General features: G+C 45.1%; 1 protein-coding gene across 1 annotated transcript; it reads left to right on the forward strand.

The window, feature by feature from the left end:
• Positions 1-358: 358 nt before the first annotated feature.
• fbxw4 (F-box and WD repeat domain containing 4) lies at positions 359-25,724 on the forward strand. The gene is made up of 9 exons (XM_080507610.1): positions 359-677; positions 2,093-2,188; positions 2,284-2,469; positions 3,393-3,525; positions 4,028-4,113; positions 17,675-17,740; positions 23,326-23,466; positions 24,791-24,932; positions 25,527-25,724. The coding sequence occupies exons 1-9, from the start codon at positions 490-492 to the stop codon at positions 25,659-25,661; spliced, it is 1,173 nt and encodes a 390-aa protein (XP_080363736.1). The 5' UTR covers positions 359-489; the 3' UTR covers positions 25,662-25,724.
• The last annotated feature ends 818 nt before the right edge of the window (positions 25,725-26,542 follow it).

The following is a 26,542-nucleotide window of genomic DNA, read 5'->3' on the forward strand; positions in this document are numbered from 1 at the left end:
TTTGTGCAACACAAGGACGAACTTCTTCTCCGCTTTTGGCGTGGCAGTTACCACGCCACCGAAAGGAGCTGGTGATGGTCTGTGGGGAAATAATCTCTCCATCTCCTAACAATCAACAACAAACAGTTGAGATTCATTCAAGGAGACGTTATCAAGTTGATCTGTTGGTAGCAGGTGAAGTGAGAACAGCTGCAGACACAAAATCTGATGATTAAAGTCAGAATTCTATCTTTTTTTTACAATCAGAACACAATCAGTGTGTGTGTGTGTGTGTGTGTGACTCGGATAAACAAGCGGCAGCGCGGCACGCGGCGCGTCGTGACGCTGCACGCAACGTACCGCGTCGCCGTGACGTCACGGTCCCGGCAGTAATGGCTGCCTGACTCGTCCCGCAGCCCGTGGCCGATGGAGCCCCGATAGCCGTCCGCTCGCAGGAGCGGGACCCTGAGCGCTGCGCGGGGGGAAGCGGCGCTCGTGAGTCGGCCGACCATGCTGCTGCTGCCGCAGCTGCCGGACGAGGTCCTCTACCTCATCCTGTCCTACCTGGACCTCGCCTCCCTCGGCCGCCTCGCGCAAGTGTGCAGCAGCCTGGGCCACTTTGTGGGCCGCGACGTCGTGTGGAGGAGCGTTGCGAAAGAGTTTCTAAACAGCGGTATTACCCGGAGTGGGACCGACATGTAAGGACCAACTGACACCTGATAGCTTAGCATTTAGTCTGGAGGAGGAGAGGGTGGAGGGGGGGGTGAGTCGGAGGAGGTGGTGGGGGAGAGGGAGGAGCCTTTTCCCAAGTTACTGTTGGAATATTTTAATTTACACATTTAATAAACGGATGAAACTGTGCTTTACTGGTCACGTCTGTGTCTCCTTCCCTCTCCGACTCTCCCGACACGATTTAAGATCAGCGGCCTTATTTATAAGATGCTTCCGGGTAGGATTGTGGGCGTGTAGGGGGCGGGACGCGAAGTGAGCTGTGTTGCCAGATTGGGCGGTTTTCCGCCCAATTGGGCTATTTTTTGTTTACGTAAGGCTAGTTTCATGGCACATGCAACTTCTTGCTTTCGGCTGTTTTTTTTTATTGGAATGGGCGGGTTATAAGATGTGATTGGGCTGGAAACTGTCAATCTGATCTGGCAACACTGGAGGCGAGTCAGCCTGCACAACTTTCCATGTAAACTAATTCACGAAGGGGAAAATGCACGCATGTTTTCATAAATCATATATATATATATATATATATTTTTTTTTTAACATTCTCCTTTTCTTCCTCATCTTGTCTAGATTTAGTTCGTATTTAACAACCATTTAAAAATGGATCCGTGTTGCCAGATATGGCGGGTATCCCCCAATTGGGAAACCAAACTCTTACCTTTTTATTTCCATTTTTTGTTTTTTTTAATTGAGGTGTGTAGGTTTTACGTTGTTTGGGCTGGAAATGCTGATTCGCCCCAGCAAAATAAAAAAATAAAAAATAAATCGGAATGAGCATCAAGAGCTGCATGGGCGGAGCCTTGGTGTCGCACATCTTTTTTTTTTTTTTTCAAAACTTGAAGCAGTGTGTTTCTTTTAAAGCCATTTTTACAGATTTCTCCAGTTAATTTTGCAGAACTTTTTTTTCTGAGTGTAAAAAAAAAAAATGCAGTATTTAGTTTTGCTTCATTGCTCTTCAAAGATAGTAAACCTCGCCGAAGTGTTATTATTGAGCTTATCAAAGTGAGCTTTAACATGAAACGGGTTGTTACAGTCCTTCCAGCTCCGTGAGCTTTATAAATAAAATGTCTGTTTTTTACCATTTTGTCAACTAGAATTCATTCTAGACCCACAAATATCATGACGCGACTCATAAACGATAATGTATAAGGTTTAATATATATATATATATATATATATATATATATGTGTGTGTAACAGAACTGTGGCTTGTGTTGGATTTCTGTATTCCTGTATTTCTTTTTAAATTTATATTTAACATGTTTCATCTCTTGTGAAGATAAACGATCTATGTCGTAGCCAGCAGTAGCGGGTTCCACAGTTTTTGTGTGTGTTTTTTTTTTTTAAAGACATTATCAGAGTATTGTATTCCCTGCTCTTGCAGATATCCTCACATCCCCGTGAAAGAGCGAGTGAGGACGGCCCAGAACTGGCATGGCGGAGTCTGCAGGAGAGACGTTCTTCTCAAATGGAAGACGAAGTAAGACGCTCGTTTTTATCACAACTGATCCAGTCACGGTGACCTCACGCCTCGCTCCCCCGGTCTTCAATTCAAACTCTGTGTCTTGACGTCAGACTGTTGCCGTGGTTACAGCTGGACAGAGAGACCCTGTTCATGTCTCAGGCGGCGGACATCCGAGCGCACCACGTCCGCAGGGAGTCCGGCCGGCTGCAGCAGCGCCCGTCGCACGTCTACGTCGGCCACCGGGGGGACGTGTGCCGCTTCGTGTGCACGCCGTCCCACCTGATCAGCGGGGGAAGGTAGTCGCCACGCTGTCGCCGCATCAACGTAAACCGACTCGTGACGCTCTTTATCGAAACCACAAGAAGTAATTACCGTATAGCTCCCAATAGAAGAGCACCCCCCCCCCTCTCTTTTTTTTCCCCAACGAAGTTCCGAGCAAATACGATCTGAGCGGTTTGCAGAAATACTTTTGTCAATTCCTATATTTTACAAAAATGTTTTAACTCACGCTCACTTGTTCTCAGTTGAAGCGAACGCCATGTCTATTGGGAACGATACGGTATTTGTCAGGAACAGACTGTGCGCTCTGAAAGCTTCATTTTCCATTACGTCAGTCATTTAGAATGCAAAAACCAGCCTGAGTGGATCTCTTGTAATAAAATATGAAATAACTTAGTAAGTATTCCAAATGTTTCACTTTTTTTTAGTAAACAAGAAAGTTAAAATTTGTCAAGAAAGTTTTTTATTTTGAAATCCTTTCTACTGTAGAATACAGCAAATCCACCAGCGCTCTCCTCCTTTTTTTTTCATACAAAAACATGAAATGGTACAAATTCCTGGACAACATATTGTTTTCACTCGTTCACCACCACATCCTGTGATGCACATGCCACTGTCTGGATGTCTGGGTAGTAAAAATAATGGCATCACAGTGTGTTGTGAATCAAATATTTTTTTTGTTTGTTAAGAATAATACATTTAGCAATACTGTTATTCCTTTTAATATTTTAATTAGATGAAAATAAATGTGTGCATACAACAACAGTTCCTTATACAGCAAAGAGAGAATGAGAAGTTTCATTTTGAAAATGTACATTTTGAATTTCCATTTCTCTGCATTGAGCTTTATTTTGTAAAAAGAAAACCATTTCACTGAGGTGCGGGTAGTCCAGGGAGGACTGTGATTTGACCAAAGTCGCCCCGTGTGTTTGTGTGTCAGCGACGGTCGGATCCTGGTGCACAGCAGGAGGGCCGATGGCTCCGTGGAGCTGCAGGGTCACAACCAGGAGGTTCACTGTCTGGACTGTCGAGACGACCTCATCGTCAGCGGGTCCAGAGACCGCACAGTCCGGGTCAGAACCTAGTATTCCTATCTATCTATCTATCTATCTATCTATCTATCTATCTATCTATCTATCTATCTATCTATCTGTCTGTCTGTCTGTCTGTCTGTCTGTCTGTCTGTCTGTCTGTCTGTCTGTCTGTCTGTCTGTCTGTCTGTCTGTCTGTCGTTCTATCATTCTATCGTTCTATCTATCTAGCTATCTAGCTATCTAGCTATCTATCTAGCTATCGTTCACCTGTCTGTCTGTCTGTCTATCTATCTGTCTATCTGTCTGTCTATCTGTCTGTCTGTCTATCTATCTATCTATCTATATGTCTGTCTGTCTGTCTGTCGTTCTATCATTCTATCGTTCTATCTATCATTCATCTATCTATCTATCTATCTATCTATCTATCTTGTAACAGAAACTCATTATCTCTAATAAAATATGATGTGTGTGTGTATACATAAAGGAATCTGGATCTGAATGTAGTTGATTGGACAATAAACGCTCATGTGACTTTCCTCAGATCTGGAGTTTGTCGTCGTCTTCGGCCAGAGGAAGTCTCCCCATGTCAGAGCGAGTTTGGTCGGTGGCCATCAGCCCGGCTCAGAGGTAAGACTCCCGCCACCAACGTGGTTTGTTGCCGCGGTTCTGAGCCGGACGGCGTGTCCTCCACTGCCTCTGACACACCTTCAGTCTGGTTACTGATTGGTGGGTGAATCCACGTGTCCCAGTGCAGCTCTGGTGTGAAGAGACGAGCTCTCAGATTATCCACATCATTAATTCTCCAATTTGCTGGCTGAGGTATCAAGAAACCTGCTCTCACATGTCACCGCACAGCGGCCTGGCCGAGTTCTAAGTCCGTGGTGGGAAGCAGGCATGAACTCGCTGAGAAGCCTATTAATCTAGGACAGGGGTCGGCAACCTTTAATGCTCAAAGGGCCATTTGGTCCCGTTTCCTACTGAACACGTTTTACTTTGACACTCCCACTGGCAGACCATGCCAGGAGGACACGACACACAAAACCTTCCTCACTGCTGGTTGACAAACTAAACTACATGAACTGAGCAACAAAAACACAATTATTACCAACACTACAAACCTAATACAACCCCCAATAATTACATTTAAAACACGACAAACAGAAAATCCCATAATGCATTGCAGCTCTCAGCTCCTTTATCGCTACACATTATTAAAATGGAAGATATATGTGGGAGATCTGGGATTGTTAGAACCATGAGTGTGAGCGGTGAGGCTTTTATGTCCTGTAGTTGTTGTGTAATTCACTAGAATGTTCCGTCACTCTCAACAAGTCTGCAATGAACCTCCTGGAATTGTCGGCGCTCCGCAGCGCAGCGGTTTTCCTGTGAAAGGTACAGGAAGCTCCCAGCTTCAGACACCAGTTGAGCCGCTGTCATGACCTGCAGCCGCAATTCTACGTTCTTCATGCCATTATTGTTGCGTAATGACGTCACGTCGCTGCGTCGTTCACGACCCTACATTTTACCACTCTTTGTAGCGGGACTGCGCTCTGGGTGGCCTTGCCTCCTTACGTCCCTCCGGGTTGAACTGCAGTGGGACCGAGGCTCCAGGAGCCGCAGTGGAGGGACCAAAGAGCCGCAGGTTGCCGACCCCTGGTCTAGAAGGAACCGCAATGTTTTTTTTCAGCTCACCGGTCCAAACACGAGTCGGGGAGGAAGAGTCCACACTGGAAAAGGAGCAGAAAGAATCAAGCGAATCATCTGGCCTGTAGTAGGGACAGTATTTAACGTTCTTATATATTAGTGAACGTATTTGCTAGGGACGCACCGATCCAGGGTCTTTCCACTTCCCGACACCCGAATTTGAATATCTTCCGATACCGGAGCTCTGTTTGCTTTAATATCCTTATCGTCAGTATTGTTGATTTTTTTTGGTTGTTTTTTGTGAAGTGAAATGGCGTTTCGGTCTCGCACGACATTTTAGAAATAGAAATTCCACACGCTAAAAAAAAAAAGAATTAAGATTAAAAAGAATCCATCAAAAAACATACAGGCTAGAATATATTAATTTGGGAATAAAAAGTAAAGTGAAATTGAAGTAAACATCAGTGAAAATTAACGCAACAGAGACGTCAAACATGTAGCCAAGTAGCTTATGCTATAGATAGATAGATAGATAGATAGATAGATAAATGGATGGATGGATAGATGGAGAAAAAGCTGGTTCTAATATGGACGTATTTAGAGAATGGATGGAGGAATATCTTTAAAAAAAAATCAAAAAGTTGTGTTAGTTTGTTAGTTGTGATTTCAGGGTCGATTTGCTCAATAAAAACTATATTGATCAAAAGAGAAGTGGTCAGTGAAGGAGGACGGACAGTGGCTTTTTACGTCAGCGTTGGCAAGAAAACACTAGGCAACGCACGCACACACACACACACACACACGCACACGCAGGTGTTGTTTAAGATAAAATCATAGGTAGGTGTGTTGTTGAGGATTATTGTGGCTGTGGCAAAATGTCAAGGCTGCTTAGAGCAGGACAGTTTCCTTCTCCTCCTCTTCCTCCTCCTCCTGCTCCTCTTCCTCCTCTTCTTCTTGAGTGTTTTTATTAGTTGGATGTCCTCATGTAAGAATTGTTAGGGACTCCACTGATTCACTGTCGGTGGGATGTCAGTTACATCGGTTCTGTCAAACATGCTTTGATCAAGAAAACTTTGTGGTTTTTCTACTGTTATTGCAGGTTGAACTGGGTTAATCTGTAAAAAAAAAAAGAAAAAAAAGACATGTCAAGTTTCATACTTTTTACACTTAGTTTCAACGAAATCCCCCCAAAATACAAATATGCTGCAAATAGACATCACAGTTTCTGTACACTTTCTTGCATGCTGCAACCAAGATGTGACATAAAAAATGTTATTAGGTTAAAATTCTGTTTACTTTTTCTTGTTTTGTTCAAAGGAATTGAATTATATTGTTTTCACGTTGACATCCAAGAGAAGCGTGCAGATTGTTTATCAGGCTGAACAAAGCGTTTATCTTCTGAACTAAAATGACTGACTTTACCTAGAGAGTGGTTCCTTTACTTACATGACTTCACACTGTGGTTCTCCTGGGCCTCAAAAGCTCAGCAACACTAGAGGGCGATGTAATTAATCTTCTTATATTTACTATATATTTTTAGTTTCAGTTTTTTTTTTTTAAACCTTTAGCCAGTGTAACCAATAATACACCACCAGATGAGCTTTAATTATTGCTTCCTCTATTCTTGGGAAAATCAATATTACAACCAAATGAATTTTCAAAAGACTTAGTTACAAAGGCACTAAGGAGTGACACATGTAAAATAGAATAGAGATGGTTTGTTAGCCTTTTAATTAATGCGCTTTCAGGGAGATACGTCTCCCGTTCGCCAATAAATTGGTGAAGATGATACTTTTTCAGGATGGTGAGGGTACTAACAGATACCTCAGCCACGTGAGGACAACAACGCAAAGTGTAACAACGACCCAAAATGTAACAAAGATTCAAAATGTAACAATGATTCAAAGTGTAACAACGACCCAAAATGTAACAAAGATTCCAAATGTAACAATGATTCAAAATGTATCAACGACCCAAAATGTTATTAAACATGATGTAATAAAACCAGAATTGTAATAACTGGTCAATAATGTAACAAGACGCTGAGCCCAAAACCTAAAAACTTTACATTTTCCAATTCAGGGCAGGCAAAAATATTTTTCACCAAATATTGTAGAAACTTTATTACATCATAAAGTGGGTCAATGATTTATGGTGCTTCATTTTGAAAAACACTGCAAAAATTCTAACAGTTTGGACTATTTGTTTCTATGTATATCTATATACGGTTCATGGCGTTCATATATGATTGCTGTTTTCCGTTCTCTACAATCTGTAATCTATTTCTCCATTAGTGTAGAAAATTAATCATATTTACATCCTGTTTTAATAGTTTAATATTTTTACATTATTGACTGTTATTGATACGTTATGGAATTTAGCATTTTATATTTAAAAAAAAAAGTTTTTTAATACATTTCAAGCTACATTATCGACCAGTTATTTTCCATGATATTTTGTTGTTACACTTTGGAACGTTGACACATATGGAGCTCCAACAAGGCGACAGATTTGCAAAGACAAAGTCCAGTCAACTGTTGCCTAAAAAATGTAAAGAGAAAAATGCTTGTCACAAAACGACATTTCACTGTCATGCGGGAGTCATTTGATTTATTGTAACAATTGTTTTTTATATTTTTTGCCTTTTTTTTCAAGTACTCTTAAATGATATAGAATGAGGTTTTCATCCTGTTGTCAAACAGCTGAAATATTTGGACTTCGTTCTGTGGCAGTTTAATGGCTTCAATGATAGAAATATGTGTGTGCTAATAGATAATCTATAAAAAAAGAAAGAAATGTAGATGGTTCACTGAGGGTTTGGTCTGTTCCCCTGCAGCAGGTGTGTCTGCTGACATGGAGCTGTGGTGCTGCTGGGACGCTACACTGACCACTGCTGTAGGGAGGGAGGGGGGCGAGGGGGGGGGGGGGTTGCAGGAGCCAGTGAAGGGAGAAGCTACCCAGAAGAGACATGAGAGCAGGCGGGGCAGGGTGGAGGAGGAGGAGGAGGAGGAGGGTGGGGGGTGGTGGTGGTGGTTGGTGGGCGAAAGGGGGGAAGGGGGTTCCAATTGTTTTGTCTAGAATTTCTCAAGCACAGCTACAAAGATGTCGCAGGGGCCGAAATCTCCTTTGAAAACCCTCCGAAAGGAGAAAATGATTGTTGGATAAACCATCCCCGATTCGCCGCTCTCCCACCGCCACTAGGGGAGGAAGACCTCTGACCTCCGGCGGGTACACTGCGACGCCGCGGCAGCCACCCAGCCCGGGCCCGCACCGGCCCTCTCTCACCGCACCACCTCCCAACCTCACACACTCCAATTTCACCCCCACTGCTTTGCCCCACTCAACCGCAGCAAACCCCCCCCCCCCCCTCAAAAAAAATAAAAAAAATCCAGGTCTTTCTCTTTGGTCTCTCCCGAGCTGTCCCTGTGGCTCAGGAGTCAAGAATTCAATTAGTTAAAAAAAGAGAAGAAAAGAGCGAGGCTGCAACAATGCAGCGATAAGGGGGCAGAATGTGTGTTCCCACACGCTAAATACAGGGCGCTTTCTCTGGGGCCCACATAGCCAGAGGACCCGCACCGCAGGAGGCGAGAATAATCACAGCTCCCTCTGAAGCCCCTCATTACACACACACACACACACACATATACACACACACACACACACCTTACATTCCTCTCACACACAGATAGCTTCATGCAAACGCATTATAAGCCGACATTCCCCTGAACACACACACACACACACGCAGTAGAACTACTATAACTCCACACGTAAACACAGGCTGAGACTCACTTTACACACATTCACCACACATGCTCACCCGCAGCACAGAAAGACCTCTCATTACCCACGAGCCCCACACAGGTGTTCTCACCTCGCAGGTTTACTGCTTTCTTTTATTCATGTTGGAAGCGGCGGTACGCCGGGGATGTGCAAAGTCACTGGACTCGTGCGCTGGGGGGAAACCCGAAGTGTGTCGATGCTAAATACTCCGCAGTCGATGTAACGGTCAGTTAGAGCAGTGATTCCCAACCGGGGGTACACGGACCCCTAGGGGTACGCGAGGGTATTGCAGGGGGTACGCAGAAAGATTATAAATTACCCTACAGTATCCACACACAAAAAAAAAAAAATTATACTATATTATATTGTATTATATCATGAATTTTAGTAAGGCCATACGTTTATTTTCCATGAGTAGCAGTTCGTCCACAGTGATTGTAACACTACAATGCACATAATATGAAAAGACTATAAAGTGGCGCGCTTTAAAAAAAAAAAAAAAAAAAGGTTCACGTTCTTGCTGCGGGCGCGCACGATTCGCGAAGCTAGCTAACTCTAGCTGCATACCGACTGTAAACATGGATGCATGGCTAGGCAGGAGTAAACGTCCAGCTACCGCTACTGCTACCGTCGCCTCGGACGCAGGCACAGGGGAGCCCAGTGAAAAAAGGAATTATGAAAGACTTATGAAAGACAAGCAAGCGCAAGTGTCTCATTAAAAGGTATGTTTTTACACTCACAATAATTGTTTTATTTAAATGAGCAGTTGGATAGATAGAAAGACAAAGGGTTAAATATAAGTACACATTAAGGCGAATAATCACACACGAGAGAGGGGGTACTTTTCACATGGAAACCAGCTCAAGGGGTACACTGGTCAAAAAAGGTTGGGAACCACTGAGTTAGAGGACTCCCCTGAATAAACAAAAATTGGAAAATTCGTTCAATAAATTTAAACCAATCGGGAGCAGTCAGAGATTTCTGACCTCCGCCAAGGGTAGGGATGGGGGTTAGGATCTGGGATCCAGGATTTGATTCGGATCGCCACCAGAATTTAATGGGTTCCTCCTCAGAAGAAAATGCACCGGTGTACCAATTTTCATGAAGCTCCGCTCATTGGTTTTTGAGATATCTTGTTATCAGACAGACAAATAATCTTATATCCTTTTATCACAATTTATTGCATTTTAATCTCAGGATTTGATACCAAAGCAGCATTTTCAAAATTCGACGTGCATTGATTTATTTACTAACATCGGCTTTAAATCAATAACTAGACTTGCATATGCTTGGAGACCAGTCTATACATAAACCTTATTTGTGTGTATTTTAAAAGTAGTAATAACCTTAGCTTTACCTGGTAGCTGCATATTTAGTCTTAGCGAGTGGCTACTTGTTTACAGTTAGCCGGTGGCTACATGTTAATCGATAGCTGGTGGCTACGTGTTTAGCGTTAGCTGGTGGCTACGTGTTAATCGATAGCTGGTGGCTACGTGTTAATCAATAGCCGGTGGCTACGTGTTAATCGATTGCCGGTGGCTACGTGTTAATCGATAGCCGGTGGCTACGTGTTAATCGATAGCTGGTGGCTACGTGTTTAGCGTTAGCCGGTGGCTATGTGTTGAGCGTTAGTGTTTATTGTGATCTGATGTTTCTTTTTTTAGTTAGTAAATCTAAGACTAGCTAGCAAAGTGCAACCATCATATACAGTATGACTGTATGATAAAATGCCATTAAACAGAACAAAGGTCTTTGATAATAGAAATTGTTACTTTTATTAGTAGGAGGACACAAGCTAGTCGTAGTTCCTTGCCAAGAATAAGTGACACAAACTCTTTTCTCTCTGTTTCCTCCTGAAACTGGACTATTTAGACTTTCATCTGTCATTATCTACATATACATATAACAAATGATAAATGTTTAGATCTGCTTGTAAAAGCACCTCTTAATCTTTCGATTTAGTAGTTTCAGTTTCATTCAGTATTCAGTTTCACTGTCCACTATTGATTTTAGCGGTGAATTTGGAACACAACTTTTTCGTGTGGTCAAGGCACCTGTCGCTGTTAAAAACACATTTCAGTTTGCGAACTACTACCAAAAGCTTCCATTCTGCTTGTATTTGGAACTGGAACGTGATGTCGTTAAATAAACAAAATAAATTAAGAAAATGTTTAAATTGACAGTAATAAATGATGACGTATTAACTTAAATACTGAATGAAACTGAAACTGCAGCAGCAGTAGTTTCCACCTGGCCTGTGCCTCCTTCTGTGGGACGTCCCTTTATATCTTTGTTTTTGTTTTTTGTGATAATATTTCCCTGGAGTTATCTACGTGAGAAAGAAAAAACCCAAACAAACAACAATATCTAAATGTCTAAAAGGAGACAAAACCATAAAGCGAGACACTATTTCGACGGAGGAATAGGTGAATGACATTTTCCTTTAAATGATTATTCATTTGAAAAATCTGAATGGGACGGCGTTGTTGGTCTGTTGTGTGTCTGGTGTGGATACTTGTTTTGGGTCTCGCTCCGTTCCAGCCGGCTGAACAGAGCCGAGGGGTCGGGCGAGGAATGTCCTGGTGACCCTCCTCACAGGAGACACAGCAGAAGCCAAAAGGGCCAATGGGGGTTGGGCCGGGGTGTGTGTGTGTGCGCGAGCGTGTGTGTGTGTGTGTGTGTGTGTGTTTGATGGAGAAAGTCCATGTGTGTGTGCATGTAAATGTTTTCCCATGCATGTCACTATGGAGAGGGCTAGAGGGAGCAAGAGAGAGAGAGTGTGCGTGTGTGTGTGCGCGTGTGCGCGTGTGTGTGCGCGTGTGCGCGTGTGTGCGTGCGTGTGTGTGTGTGTGTGTGTGTGTGTGTGTGTGTGTGTGTGTGTGTGTGTGTGTGTGTGTGTGTGTGTGTGTGTGTGTGTGTGTGTGTGTGTGTGTGTGTGTGTGCCACGCTGACCAATATAAAAGCATCATAACCCTATGAGCCCAGACATACTTATAAACCAGATTAAAAAAAAAGCCCTTTTTACAAACTAGATACACGTCGGGCACAAAGCCCGGGGTCAAGCGCAACAAATTAGCAACCCTCTTTTTGATGGGGGGGGGGGGGGGGTGATGGGGCAAAGCTAAACCGCCCCTGGAGTCCAGGGCGAAATGCCTCCGCATTCCTCGAGTGGGGATGTGGGCTGTTCTCCTCCATTCATGTGTAATTGGTCCTAGGAGCAGAGGCTGAGATAAATACTGACTTACTTTTTGTTTGTATTATGTCCCTCTAATTGAGGACCTGTCTGCCTCGCTCCTAACAAAAGTCAACACAAGCACTATGAAAGGCAAGAATTTGATTTATTGGTCAGCCGTGGCAGGCCGGAGTTCAGCATCCCGTTTAGATGCCGAGTCTTCTTCGTGCGGACATTTAATTTCAGTTATAAAAAAGAAATCGTGATCACAGAACTAATATTGATTTGTATGGCACACTTCAGAATTAAATGACATGTCAAGGTGTTCCCAGGTCATTACGACAAACCTGTAAAGCTTTTTTTTTAAATAATTTAATAATATTTTTTTTTAGTCAGTGGGAACAGAATTATTATAAACGTTCATACAGTATTCTGACACAACTCAAGCCATTAAAACTTTCTTTTTTTTAGCCACAACACGGATCCGCCTCTCTTAACATCAGCTGTTTTAACCAATTTAACTCACACCAGCGAAAACTGGGATGTGTGTAAACTTTTTCTAAATTTATTTAGAAAAAAAATAAAAATGGAGCTATGTATTAAACATTTAAAGTGAAAATGGTTTAAAAAATAAGAATTTAGATTGTGATGACCATTTTTGTGTATTTGAGTCTTGTTTTGAAGTGAAAACCATGTTTCATAGTAGTTTACTGAACTTGTATGCTACAAAGCGAGAATGAAAAGATTTATTTAGAAAATGTACATTTGTAAAGTTTTGTCATTTTGAACGACGCTTCACTCTGTCAGCGCTTCTTTCTCAGGGCTTAACTTTTTTTTTTTTTTTTTTTTTCATGCACTGTTAAACACTCGTTAACGGTCTTTTCATACGCCGTCCTGCCGCGACGCAGAATAATTATGTTGCTTAAAACTGATCCGTGGTGCAAATACAAGGTGAGGGAGCTTTGCTCTATAACACCGAGAAGCTAAAATCGTAGACCACGTTTCTAAAGGCTCCTGCAGACTGTGATTGAACAATCGTATACGTTCAGCTTGTCACACTGTACGACACAAATCCTCTCCTCTCCTCTCCTCTCCTCTCCTCTCCTCTCCTCTCCTCTGCAGCTTTAATTCCATCGATATGCTTTTCTTCTCCCATTCTTCAAATTCCTAAAACTGCCCATATCTACGATATTATGATTTCCATGGTATCGTAAAATCCGCCGTTCCACACTTGTGGAGACTGTTCTGTTCTGTTCTGCTTCTTCTTGTCCTCATGTAGGTTATTAGATGTTCATAGGTTCTGTTTCCCGCCTCACGTCGTTCTGTACTCGCACCATTTCACATAGATCATGTCTGTATTGATTGAAAGACGACGATCTACTTCCCCCGAAGGTGTGAAAAATAAAAAATAAATAAAAATGGAACCTGCCTGACATATGGAATATTTCATAAATAAACCAGGTATGGCACTTATTTCCTTCCATTCAGGTGCAGTTCCACTTTACTCAGTATGTCAGGAGGACATTTATCCAGCATTTATCTTCTCACAGTCCAAACATCAGCCGTGATCAGATGTGATGTCATATGTGATGTCATCCTGCTTAATAAACTACCTATATACAGTAACTACAATTTCAATCATTATCTGAGGCTGATGTGCAAAATAAACCTCCTATATAGGAGTGAAGTGAGCTACTTTTCACGTTCACTTGAAATGAATAGAAGCAGAAATTAGAACGTCTGCAATGCGGCCGTGCAGCCGATGGTAGAGTTTCCCACCGAGTCGATTAAAAAAAAAAAGTGAATGTGTGCAGAGGTTTCTGTTGACGTCGACTGAACTGGGAGAAGGTCGGTGATGGTTTCAGCCCCCGTGAGTCAGATCGAACTCTGAACGAGAGGACGGACACAATATTTACCTTTGAGCTCATCTTTGAGTGTCTTTGTTTTCTGGAGATGGCCTGAACCTCTGTCGGCGTGTTTCCTCGTCCCCGTCTTCACTTTCTGAGCCGTTTCCCACTGAAAGCTCAGTTTGTGTGACCCTGGCATGATAATGCCTCCAGCTGATGGGGTTAACCAGTGGACAGCAGAGGCCCAGCATGCTGCTAATGATGAGGGGAGGGGGGGAAAGACCTGTCTGTCTGTCTGTCTGTCTGGCTGGCCCCCGAGTGTTTTGGGGGGGACACCTGTCCCACATGAGGCGATAGAGGCTCTGACCTTAGCAGCTATAATATCAGTACAGGCTTTGACCCCGGCTCAGGCCCGGTTGCCACTTCAGAGGGGTGAGGCAACTTTGAGGGCGAGGGGGGGAGTCCTGGTCTTATTGTATGGACGGTGTCCCCCACCGTTCCTCTGGCAGCGCTGCGGCTCACTCAGGCGGGAGTAATGTGAGTAATGGAGAGTAATAGGGTCCAGATAGTGAGTGTGACCGTCACCCTATTGTATCCTGTGTCAGCCCGGTCAGAGGTCGCTCACGGTGCATATGGGTCCCAGCCCCGCCCGGCCCATTTGGACCATAAATGAGTTTACCCAACACTAATTACTAGAGGCCTGCCAGTGGGCCGCGCCGTCTAACGGGCCTGACAGCTGCCTCCACGCCTCACCCCCCCCCCCCACCGCTGCGGCCCTGTGCTGTCCTGCCACCTCGGTGACCCCCTTTACCCCGGCGCACACACACTCACGCCGCTCCCATCGGCAACACGTGTCTGTGACGGTGCCAACAGCGGCGGTCGACGTGTCCCGCGCAGTTCCGCCGTACCTCTGAAGAGTGGGACGACGACGTACAGGTGGTTGACCTGGACGGAGGACGTCGTCTGCCGCTCTGGTAGATGGCGCTAAAGAGCCATTGCTATAGTGGAAGCAAGTCCCAATGGCGGCGGTACACAGAAGGGACACCTCGACAGTGCCCCCATAGTTCAACGCCAACGGTTTGGGCACGATTGGCATTCCAAGTTACAACTAGAGTGTGACTGATGAAGACGATGAGGAAGATCTTATGTGGCCCGTCTTGGTTGAGAGCCCACTCACCGTGGGATATAGAGTTCAAATATCAAGAAAACGCAATAAAAATGAAAATTTTTTTTATCAACCTTGAAATGTAAAAGCATTTCTTGAAAATTCTTTTTCATTTTCAAATCTCCCAAATCAAATGGAATTTTGTTAACTACTTTCTGTTTTCTGTTAAAAAAAATTTGAAAATTAAACGTCAAACATTTCCTTTAACTTAAGGCTCACGGCTTCGCTCGGACGCTTCAGCGACAAATGTGTTCCGCAATCTGTTGGCAGTGATGCCGCAAACCTGCGTCGTTATGCGTTGCCGGGCGCACTTTGTCGCACCGTGCCATACGGAGGCTTTTGGCGGTAGTGAGGCGGGGACCAATGGGGTTGCTGGTGAAACTTGTGCAGACTGGTACCGCTCCACGACTTTTCACACTCGGATCACTTTCTTCTTCTAAGGCAGTGTTTTTCAACCTTTTTGAGCCAAGGCACACTTTTTTGTTTGGAAAAATCTGGAGTCAGACCACCACCCGAAAATGTTAAAATGTGAAACTCTGTAGCCTATATGAACAATATAAAGTAATTGTCATCAAAGATTTATCAACAGGAATCAAATAAATACAGAAAAAAAGTATTTCCCAATTTCGTTTTTTATTTTGACTCCCTCAGTGTGAAACCTGGACCTGATAGATGAAGAGCTGAGATCCTGGTTCACATTCTTCCTTTTCAAAAACTTCTCCATCACTGTCACTGACACAGTACTTTGATACAAGATGGCAGCAGGAGGTGGAGATTAACCAGACTGACGTCTTTCAGTTTCGATTTCACTGGCAAAGTTCTGTGCTGCCATCTATTGGCGAAGAGTATTTATACATGATTACTCTGCAACACACTGCTCGGCTGTGAGAGCAAATGATTTTTAGAAAAAAATGTGAAATCGGATACTTTCCCACGGCTCACCTGACTAGATCTCGCGGAAACACCAGTGTGCCGCGGCACAGTGGTTGAAAAACACTGTTCTTCACTTGTTTATCCTTCCAACACACGTGAAGCCGTTGGCAACGGATTTCATGACTGATTCGTTGTCGTCCAGTTTATGCGTCACTCACTATTCTGCCCTCCCTGCAAGTCTGGTAGCTTAATGCTAACGTGTGATAGAAAATCCCATTGATAGGCGAATCGTTAGCATCGCGACCACAACTTTGTCTTTTCAGTGTGTGTGTGTGTGTGTGTGTGTGTGAGTGTGTGTGAGAGTGTGTGTTTGTGAGCTGAGAAGCTGTAGGGGGTGGGCTTATGACCAGGGGTGTTGCTAGCAGGGGTCAGGCCCCTCGTCCCCGGACTTAGGGCTCTCCTACAGGGTTGATGGACAGGAGGGAGGGTCTGCTGCTCCGCCCTCCCGTGACGCTGTGAGCGGCGAGGACAGAGAGATGGACAAAGTTCCGCTTTGTGATTTATTCGGCGTAGATCTAAATCACCCGGATTACCGCACAAAGGGCCCACGTTTCTCAGATCGGTGTTGCAATTCACACAACGTTTTCTAACCCCCCCGGCTGACAACAAATCTGTTGTATTTCTTCAGAACAGAAAAATATGTAAGTCCACATTAAGAGAGCCTTGTCGTAAACACCCCCCACAGTCACATGCTGAAAAACAATTCAATTCAACAGTTGAATACACAAAACTCCCTTTATCTGTGAAGAAACCTGCCGAGGTGGCCAAAACCACAACGGCCAAAAGAAATACAGTATAAATGGTTTGATTTTAGTTTTCCATTATATTATTGTGGTATATAGGTGCTCATTGGAAATGTCTTAGCAGGTCTCTGGAATGCCCCCCCCCCCCCCCCGTTAGACAAGCCCCCTCACTGTCCATTTTTAAAACTCGTCTTAAAACCCATTTTTATTCTTTGGCTTTTACCTCAGCGTGAGACTCTGCTCTGGTTTTAGTGCCTTCGTTTTTGTTTTGTTTTATTGTTTTACCATCTGATTGTTTTTATTGCTTTAACTTTTTTATTGTTTTAATGTTTTTATTTTGCCTCTTATATTTTTATTTCAATGTACAGCACTCTGTCTCAGCTACGGCTGCTTAAAGCGCTTTATAAATAAAGTTGAGTTGAGTTGAGTCTACCATGGCATCCAGTAATGGTGCGACCTCCATCAAACGCTTCAACGACAACGATGATAATGATATGTATGGATTCGTATAACGTATCGTCAGCTTTACTCGTGTGGCACCAGGTATGGCCTCTCACAAGCACCTCACTTTCTAATGAATTCTGAACTCTGAGGCCACACAAGACCGGTCTAAGTTCTCTTTTTGTTCCTCCCTCCAGTCCAAAGCGCTTTTTGAAGAACTTTGATTTTGCTGCCGTACATTATTACGCTCTCCATCCACGTTTTGTATTTTGTGTGATATCGACGGCTGCTTCTGGCTGTCGAGTTGTCAAACGTTCTATCTGTTTTCTGGGTTATCCAAGGGTAGTTGTTCACATTTTTTGAATCCCGCCGTGGAAATTGAACGTCTGCATGAACACGCCATTAAAAAAAAACTGTGACGCTCTTTCTAAACACCTGCTCCTGTGTGTTTTCCGTGCAGTTCCTTTGTGACGGGCACGGCGTGCTGCGAGAACCTCTCTCCTCTGCTGATCTGGGATACTGAGCGGTGAGTCGAAACGCCTCCTGTCACCCACCTATAAAACCTCTGCAGTGTTACGCCGACGGGGTTTAATTACGTCATTTAAGAACGCTTTTTTTTTTTTTTTGGACTACAAAACTGTGTGTGAAGGCAGGTTCACCTGGACGACACCCCCTCCACAATGTTTCACTCTGTTCTTACAGCTGATTCGTTTTAAATAAAACTATAATTTACATTTGTGTTGCGGCACGATGATGGAAAAAAGGTCAGGATAACATCTATGATTTCAAAAAAGTCATAGAATTCAGAGATGGGAAAATAAGACAATTCAATTATTATTGGGTTTCGTTTTTTTTTATGTCCGTTATCTTTTCTCGTGTGAATCAAACTGTTGTGCTCGAACTCCGACCGAGCCGTTGGAGAGCAGGTGTAAGGCTGTAAGTGCTAATCCAAGAAGCAAATGAGGCACACATTTAAGAGGAGCGTGAAGTATTGAGGGAGGAGCAGCCAGTCCGAAGCGAGGGGGGGGGGGGTTGGGGGGGGCCTCTGGACTACCTGTGTCTGAAAGGAAAGCTGAAAACCTGATATGACCCTGGCAAGCTGCTGTAATTCCCAGCTTTATCTGGGCCAGTGAAAACAGGCCAACACAAAAAGAGGCTTCCTGTTCCCAAATGTTGTGGAAACCTGAGGAGGAGAGGAGGTGGGAGACGCGCCAGGGGGAATGAAGGACGGGACGGTCAAGCATATATATGTATATATATATATATACATATATATATAAAATATAATGCTGAATCCTGCCATGGAGTTTGGAGTGAGCACCAGCAAATTGAATCGGACCTGCGCTCCGGAGTTCTGCGGTGCGTTCAATGACCTCCAGGAAAAGTCCCTCTTGAAACTTGTTTTGACAATAAATCTACAACCAAATGTCTTTATCGTCTCCTTTAGTCGTTGCAAAACCGTTGTCAAATAACCGTCCATGCAAGAGGGAACTCTCTGACGAGCCAATCAGAAGGCTTGAATACGCTGACGTCATGCTCGGCCTTCTCGAAGGCCCTGAGTCGTCAATATCAAAACCTGATTGGTTGAAGCAGCCACGTGACCCACACTAGTTTTACACCGCAGACGCCTGCAGAACTGAACGTGAAGGCCGATTTCTTTACCCGGCAACAGATGATAGCTAAAATGCGATTGGTTAAAAGGTTAAATGTCGAAGTACGTGTCTGGAAGCAGCGCAGCCGAGGGAGAAGCGATGAGAAGAAGCGGGTAGAATATTTGTAATTCTTTAGTAAGTATTCATGGACCAAATATAATCAACATCAGTCTGTGAGTCAGATCTTTTTCTTCGGCCTGCAGAGAAGGCCCTGAAGGCCCTGACGGCCCGCCACTGTCAAAATCTGTGTCCGACCCTGTTGGACAGGGTCTGTAAAGTCGTCCGCTGGACTGTCAGTCTTTCTGCATTGGTTCCGTCCGGCTCATGTCTCATGGCCTGTGTGCAGCCTCCAGATCAGCCTCATGTAAATCTTGAAAATCACACGAGCCAACGACAGATTCTGTTCTGTATCTGCTAAAAGAAACGGCAGAGGTTCACTCAGTAATTGTATGGAAGAAATGCGTCTGGAATTCTGCAGGTGTGATAAAACTGTAGGAAAACTTTTGTTTGAGAAGACTTGTTAGATTCTAACAAACAGTCTCCGTCCTCCACTGTAACCGTGCAGCTCGTGTGAACTTTTCTGTTCATTTGGAGAGAAAAAACTTTCACTCTGGGAACTGTTTTGTCATAATAAACAGACCTTTTTTGTTGGTTTTTTTTTTACCAACTTTGCTTGAAATTGTGTGCAGCGGGCCCCTCTAAGGTATTTAAATGACATCAGATGAAGCCAGGCTGTGTGATGACATTGAAGTGGGCCAGTCAGTTTATTTCTCAGACTCTCCAGGCTTCAGGAGTCTGTGTGGTCATTCTGGACTTGAGGCCCTCGCCTCCCTCCGATTGTCACAATAAAGGGTCAAACGGCAGACTGGGAAAAACGTGTCGTCGCCTTCAATTTGTGTGGAGTCATGAAGCCGGAGCCTCCATTCAGCCTCGGCAGCTTTGATTTAAAATTTCATTTAACACATTTTCTTTATTCTCTCCATTGCAAATGATTCTCTTTTTCTTTTTCTTTTTTATACTCGGGAGGGACAAAGAAGTCTTCTGATCACCCATATAGACTAAGGTCCCACACAAGGGGCACCCCGACTTTTCACAGTGTCTTCGCTCATGGCTAAACACAGATTGGGGCCGAAAAAAGGCTTCAAAGAGACCCCGACACTCCCAACCTTCAGAAAGGAAGCACTCTTTTTTTCTTTTTTTTTTACAATCAAATGGCCAGGCTGGGATTCCTCACATTCCTGACTCTGAAAAGGGGGTTAAATGTGTGCATCGGGTGGACGCTCTGTTATACAAATTGCCGCCGTATTGTCTTTGTGGGCGCACACGTGCATGTGGGGTTTTGAAGGCGCTGGGTTTTTCTTTGTGGAAGCGCTTTCTGGAAGGCGGCGGCGGCGGCGCTGCGGCCCTCCTCGGTGCCGCGGCGGAGCCCGAGCCGCCGAGGGTTTTTTTTTTTTTGGGTGGACGTGCAGCAGGTTGTTTATTTTAGTGGAAGAAAACCTCAGCAGGCTCCTTTTCTCCACCTGTCTGACGACTCGACAGGAGCTGACATGAGGTCCTGCTTCCTGGGGCATCCTCGGGCTGCACACACACACACACACACACACACACACACACACACACACACACACACACACACACACACACACACACACACACACACACACACACACGCACACACACACAGTGGTTGCCGCCACACTGACGGATAATGCCCCCAGCGTCTTCAGTTTTGTTTTGTTTTGTTTTTTTTGTTTTTTTTCCCCAACATTGTCTATTCATTAATGATTCTTTTCACATCTTGTGTGTGTGTGTGAGTGTGTGTGTGTGTGTGTGTGTGTGTGTGTGTGGCCCCCGAAGCCAACCTGACTCCTGCAGTGAGGCCAGACAGGCTTAAATCAGGACTTAAACTCTTCTTAACAATCACTAAGTCTACAGCCCCCTTAAGGTCATCAAACTACCTCTTCTCTCCAGCTTAAGACTAATTTGTCCTCAATAAAACAAAACAAAACAACAAAACAAAAAAAAAAAACCCACAATCAGACAGATCACAGTTGTTTTAGTAAGTCCTGGTCAGTTGCTTTTATCCATTATTATGTTTGTTCGGTTAATTCGTTTGCTCGTCGTCGGATTAAAGGAAGGGAAATGGAGGGAAGCAACAAGTGAGTTTACGATCTAATGATCCCACACATCTTTCAGCTATCAAGCTTAGACATACTTTATACCAGTCAGCGGTTATATTTCCCGATGATCTGGCTTTGTTCTGAACGTTTCAACATCTCGTGAGCTTTGAGAGTTTAGGATACATGTTATTATTCTAAAGACATAACTATTAACTATTTGTTTAAAAACCCAATGAGATGAGTCTAAATCAGACAAAAGACAATTTAAAGTTTGTGGTTAAACTCATCGTCTGTTAATTGACGAGGGACATCTTTTAAAACTTCCAGTGTGTTTCGAATCATAATAAACTGAATTTGTAAGTTTGACTACATTTGTTTTAGCAGAAAGCGAAGTCGTCGTCGTGAACGTGGCCGACATTCAGCTTCCGCTTTCCCTTTTTCACAACCAACATCCAGACACTGCAGTGAGCAGGTGCATTTTCACTCGTTCCTAAGTAATGCCTTCGTGTGAGCATGTGGGTTTTTACACTGGACCTTCAGACGCCCAGTTGAGTCGTGGCGACAGTTCGATGGCGGGAACCACCGAGAGACCGCGTCCGTTTCCCCTCCAGTCTCGCTGCAATAAATAAAGACCGGGCGGAAGGTTTACCTGGTGCGACGGTCGCGACTCAGACTTTTGCAGCCAGGTATGCTCAGGACCCAGACGAGCCTGAGAGGACGCTCAGGTCAGAACACTGTCCCTCCGCCGGCTCACAGATACAGTCGTTATGACAGATTACATGGTTATGCCGCCATCCTGTAATCACACGCCGCCCATAAAAGCCAGCGACCTACCAATTTGAGAATCCCTGCTGTTTCGCACCGTGCACCAGCTCATTGGACGGCGCTATTACCGCCTTTAAGATCCCCTCCACAGATGTCCGGACCCATTTATGGAATCCCGGCTTTTATTTTTCTCCTATTTCGTGTGTTTGTGAGTGCTGCAAGACTTTTTCAGAGTGTTTCAAGATTGCACTCATTTTTTTGTTTGAAGAATTACGAAGGCCTGAGCTGCGGATCGGTGGGACCTTTCGGTGGTTGAGGTATTGTTTTAATTCAGTTATGAATGAAGCGGCTCGTATCCCTTTGACTCCAGTGAGTTTCTTTTTGTGTGGCATGTGCTAAGCTCCTTGGCTTTAGTGGTAAAGGGAAAATAATTGTTACTACCCCACCGCCACCCCACACAGACTCGAACTCAGCCTCATCGCAGACTCCCCGCTGACTCGGGCTTAGTCATGAGAGCCTGGCAATGAGAAAGCTCTCACCCAATCCAGCTCCCTGCGGGGAAAGTCTTGGCCCAATAAGAAGGCCCCCTAGGGTAAGGCTAGGGGATTACCAGCCTGAGCTAGCAGATTGAGCTCCAGGGCGAGGGAGGGGGGCCACGGGTCGAAGAGGAGGGCTGCCCGGTCGCCAAGGCCAGAAGCCCCCTTTAAATGGTTGCTATGAGGCAGGTATCAAACATGCCAGAGTCGCGCACAGTCACGGTCATGGAGGGAATTAAATGGCAACAAAGAGACAGTTATTCTGCAATAATCTGCCCTGCTGAGAGCAAGTTATTCTTCAATAATCAAGAGCTGAGGAGCTCGCGGGACGTAGCTGTGATCACAAGAGCATGTTCCTGCATGGAGCTGTGCTCACTGGTCTCTCTCTCTCCCCCTCTCTCTCTCTCTCTCTCTCTCTCGCTCTCTCACACACACACACACATGCTCACTCAGTCTTGATTTCATCCGCCTTTTTTTTCAAACTGCAGGACGTTGAAGCCAGAACGACAGAGCCATGTTGCCATTATTCAAAATGGGAGCTATAGCGGCGGTCGCACTGCGGTGTTGGGATTGGTTTCCACGTGGTCCCACTGAAAAAAAAGTTTGGTTTGGCTACGATTTTGTCCACCAGCCCCCCCCCGCCCCACTCCGTTGAGGTACCGAGGAACCGGAACCGGGATCGGTAGTGACGACCGTCACTCCAACTTGTCCGCAGTATTGAATTATCTCATCGTCCGTAAACCCTCCCGTTGTTGTGGTCACATTAAAAAGTTGTAATTCAACTAAGTACCCTTAAAGGACAAACCTTTTAATAAATTCCATTTTGTAAAGTAACGTTCCCAACACAGTCGGGGAAATGGAAATACTGAGGTGAGAAACGGAGCTGAAGAACCCACAGACCTGGTCGGTCTGGTTCGGCGCCACTCTTGTCGTTTTCCTCAGACTCCTCTGTCCTCGGGTGTCGGAAAGCGTCCCAGAAGTTCCACGTGGAGCCGCATACATCAGGCTGAACCTTCTCCCGCTCTCTTCCTCCTCCAGGCTGGCGTGTGTTGGCAGCCTCGGCTCAGGGTTCCGCCGCGGCGCCGGCATTTTAGATATCGTCTTCGAGACTCCGTTCCAGATCTTCACCTGTGGCTACGACACCTACATCCGCCTGTGGGACCTCCGGCTCAGCACACGGTACAACACCTCCTCTCTAAAACTGTCCTCATCAAGCCGTCATCTTCAGTCATATTTCTCAGATTTCCACTGAACTGCTCAAGACCTTACATTCGACGTTTGACAAGTAACCTTTCAGGAGACCCTGTGCCCATTTAAGATATCGATCCTGATGTAGTTCTGCACTGGGTGGGATTCAAGTTTCACACTGGTGTATAAAATCCAGTGTATTTGTGCATGTTTTTCGCCGCCGGCCTCGTCCCGCCCTCCCATGTGAGTCTCAGACAGCAGGCCTCCCAATGAGGACAGTCTGTGTTTCTTGGGAATCAGTCAAGTAAGACAAATTCGACTTGATTGTCAGATTACTCGGGGGACTTTGGAAGAGAAGAGGTTAGCAGAGGGGGGTCCCTCTTTAGATATCAATAATTCATCTGGCCAAAACCTCACCAGGTTCCAGAGACCTCCAGGATGATCCAAGTGGTCTGGAGGAGGGGCCTCAGCGCCGGAGTGACAACACACAACAAACTCACCCAACTTCAGACGTGTGTGTGTGTGTGTGTGTGCTTGTGTGTGTGTGTGCGTGTGCGTGTGTGTGTTCCATTGTCTCCTCTGGTGTCTCCATCTCTTATTGATGAAGTGGCACTAATGGTGGATTGATGCCTATTGGCAGAAATCGTTCCCAAAATACATTATTTCTCTTTTAACCTCGGGCAGCAACCCAGTTACCAACACACACACGCACGCGCACGCACGCACGCACACACAAAAAAACAAAACGACTGAATGAACATGCAGATCTAATTTATTTCACTTCAATATTTCGACATTAAACCACAGGGGAGAAGAACCACACAGTATTTTACTCCTGAAACGCCGCCATCACTCGCTAACTAAACTAATCATACTTTATTGATTCCCCTGGGCGGGGGGGGCGGACCATATTACCGCGCTCCGCGGAGCCGGCGGAGGTCAGGAGTCCCGCTCAGGGTTCTGAAGCCTGACGTCTGAAATCCACGTCTTCTAGTCTGACAGTACGAACACATGAGAAGTCGCCTCATTGATTCATAACCTGAAGAGAGGTGGCGTCTATTTCAACCTCGAGACGTTCTCTCAGCGAAGATGAGTAGATCTCCACATTTCTTTATGTCGCTCTGTTGATGTTTCACCACAGGTTAAATGCTGATACGGAAATAAAGTTAGCGATCATGTCAGTGCCTCCATAAAACAGATGTGTGTGACTGTCTAAACATGAACTCAGCTTCTCTGTGAAGACTTTTCAAGGACCAGCTCCTCTTCATTCTCCTGCCGTCCGCCGAACAGCTCACGTGCGATGTCCTCCCAACAGGAAGTGCGTGATGGAGTGGGAGGAGCCTCACGACAGCGCCCTGTACTGCATCCAGACCGACAGGCACCACATGATCGCCAGCGGCTCGTCGTACTACGGGGTGGTTCGCCTGTGGGACCGGCGGCAGGCTGCGTGTCTGCAGGTGTGTGTGTGTGGCGTGGCAGTGGGCTCAACATGGCCGCCGGGACCGCCGTCAAACCGCAAAAGCAAAGATGGATTCCAGTTTATTCACCAGGAATCACACAGGTTTAGTCGGAGTGGTAGAAGTAACACAACAACACAAAACAGCGCAACGAAATATCACAAAATATTTGTTTTGCTGTGGATGAATCTAGATTAATCATGATTTTTAATCTATATTAATCATGTTTCATTTTGCCTGAGCCAACAGACTCAAGGAAGACTATATACACTTCACGTGTTTATTAAACTCCTTTTAACGGTTTATATTAATGGAAAAAAAGGTCTGTCTTTCTCAAAACAAACATTTATCCACATTAAGAGAGGAGACGCAAGACGGCGGCTCAGTCAAACTTCCTCTTTTAGTACCAAAGCAGCTCAGTGAAAAGTGTAAAACATTTTGACCTTTCCCACATTTTTGGTTCCACGGCTGATAATTGAGACGACTTTAGGATCCTGCAGACGGGTTAACTGTGTTTTGATCAGGATTAATCCACAATTAACGCGTTGATTTTGGCAACTTGATCTGAGCTCCTGTGATGTCGTTGCTCTGCAGTTCTTCCAGCTCAGCTCCAGGCCCGTGAGCAGCCCCGTCTACTGCCTGAGGTTCAGCAGCTCCCACCTGTACGCCGCCCTGGCCACGTCGCTGCACTCGCTGGACTTCAGGCTGCGGCCCGCCAGCCTCCGGTGACGCACGGACCGGCCGTCACCGGTTCAACAAAGATGTCTATTTTCCCAATAAACATTTGTACTTTCTCACCCTACCGATGCTCGCTGTCTGATTGTGGGACTGCGGCTGTATCCGCGTCGGTGAGACCGAGGAACAATAAACAAATAACATGTGGACGCCGCGATTTTAAGAGAAAGATGATACATGTTTCAGCCAAACTTTATACAGGACAAAACATTAAAAAGGGATTCTCGGTGTGCTCAAGAGATAAACGTGACAATCGAAGCATAGAAAGGCTGAAAAGTTGATCCAGTAAAATCTGAGCCTCTGAGAATGTTGAATTGCCAAAGCCAGTAAATGTCATTGAAAGTAACACACACACACACACACACACGCACACACACAGTGTGTCTCCAGGTGCTGTGTATGTGCTCATGCAGATTTCGCGTCTGTCCGTCACGAGGATCTGCACACAGTAGAAGGTGTGTTTAAATGGGTGAAAACCAACAATCCCGCAGTTGTGTGGTCTCAGGTGTGAAGGTCAAATGTATTTACACCCAAACAGAGCGTTTCCGCGGCGACCAGACGTCTTTGTCACCATGCCAGTTCGTCCTAATCCCTTCAAAGTGCCGGTTGTGGAGCTGGAGGCTGTCTGGGACCCGAACCCACAGGCTCTGCAGACGTCGTGAGCAAATCATTTTTTTTTTTTTTTTTTAATGTGCTCAGCCTGCCTCGAGCCAGAGGATTTTTAGCTTTTCACTGACATGCTCCGGCACGCTGGTCGTGTCCGACGCTCTCGAACCCGCCCCTCGCAGGATGCTGTCAGTGTTCATTGGTCACCAGGGACATTTAAAAGACGTTATTTGTTTTCCAGTACTTACAGACATCAGTGAGTTTCTGTT

The sequence above is a fragment of the Blennius ocellaris genome (assembly GCF_963422515.1).
Source record: "Blennius ocellaris genome assembly, chromosome: 13".
NCBI lineage: Eukaryota > Metazoa > Chordata > Actinopteri > Blenniiformes > Blenniidae > Blennius > Blennius ocellaris.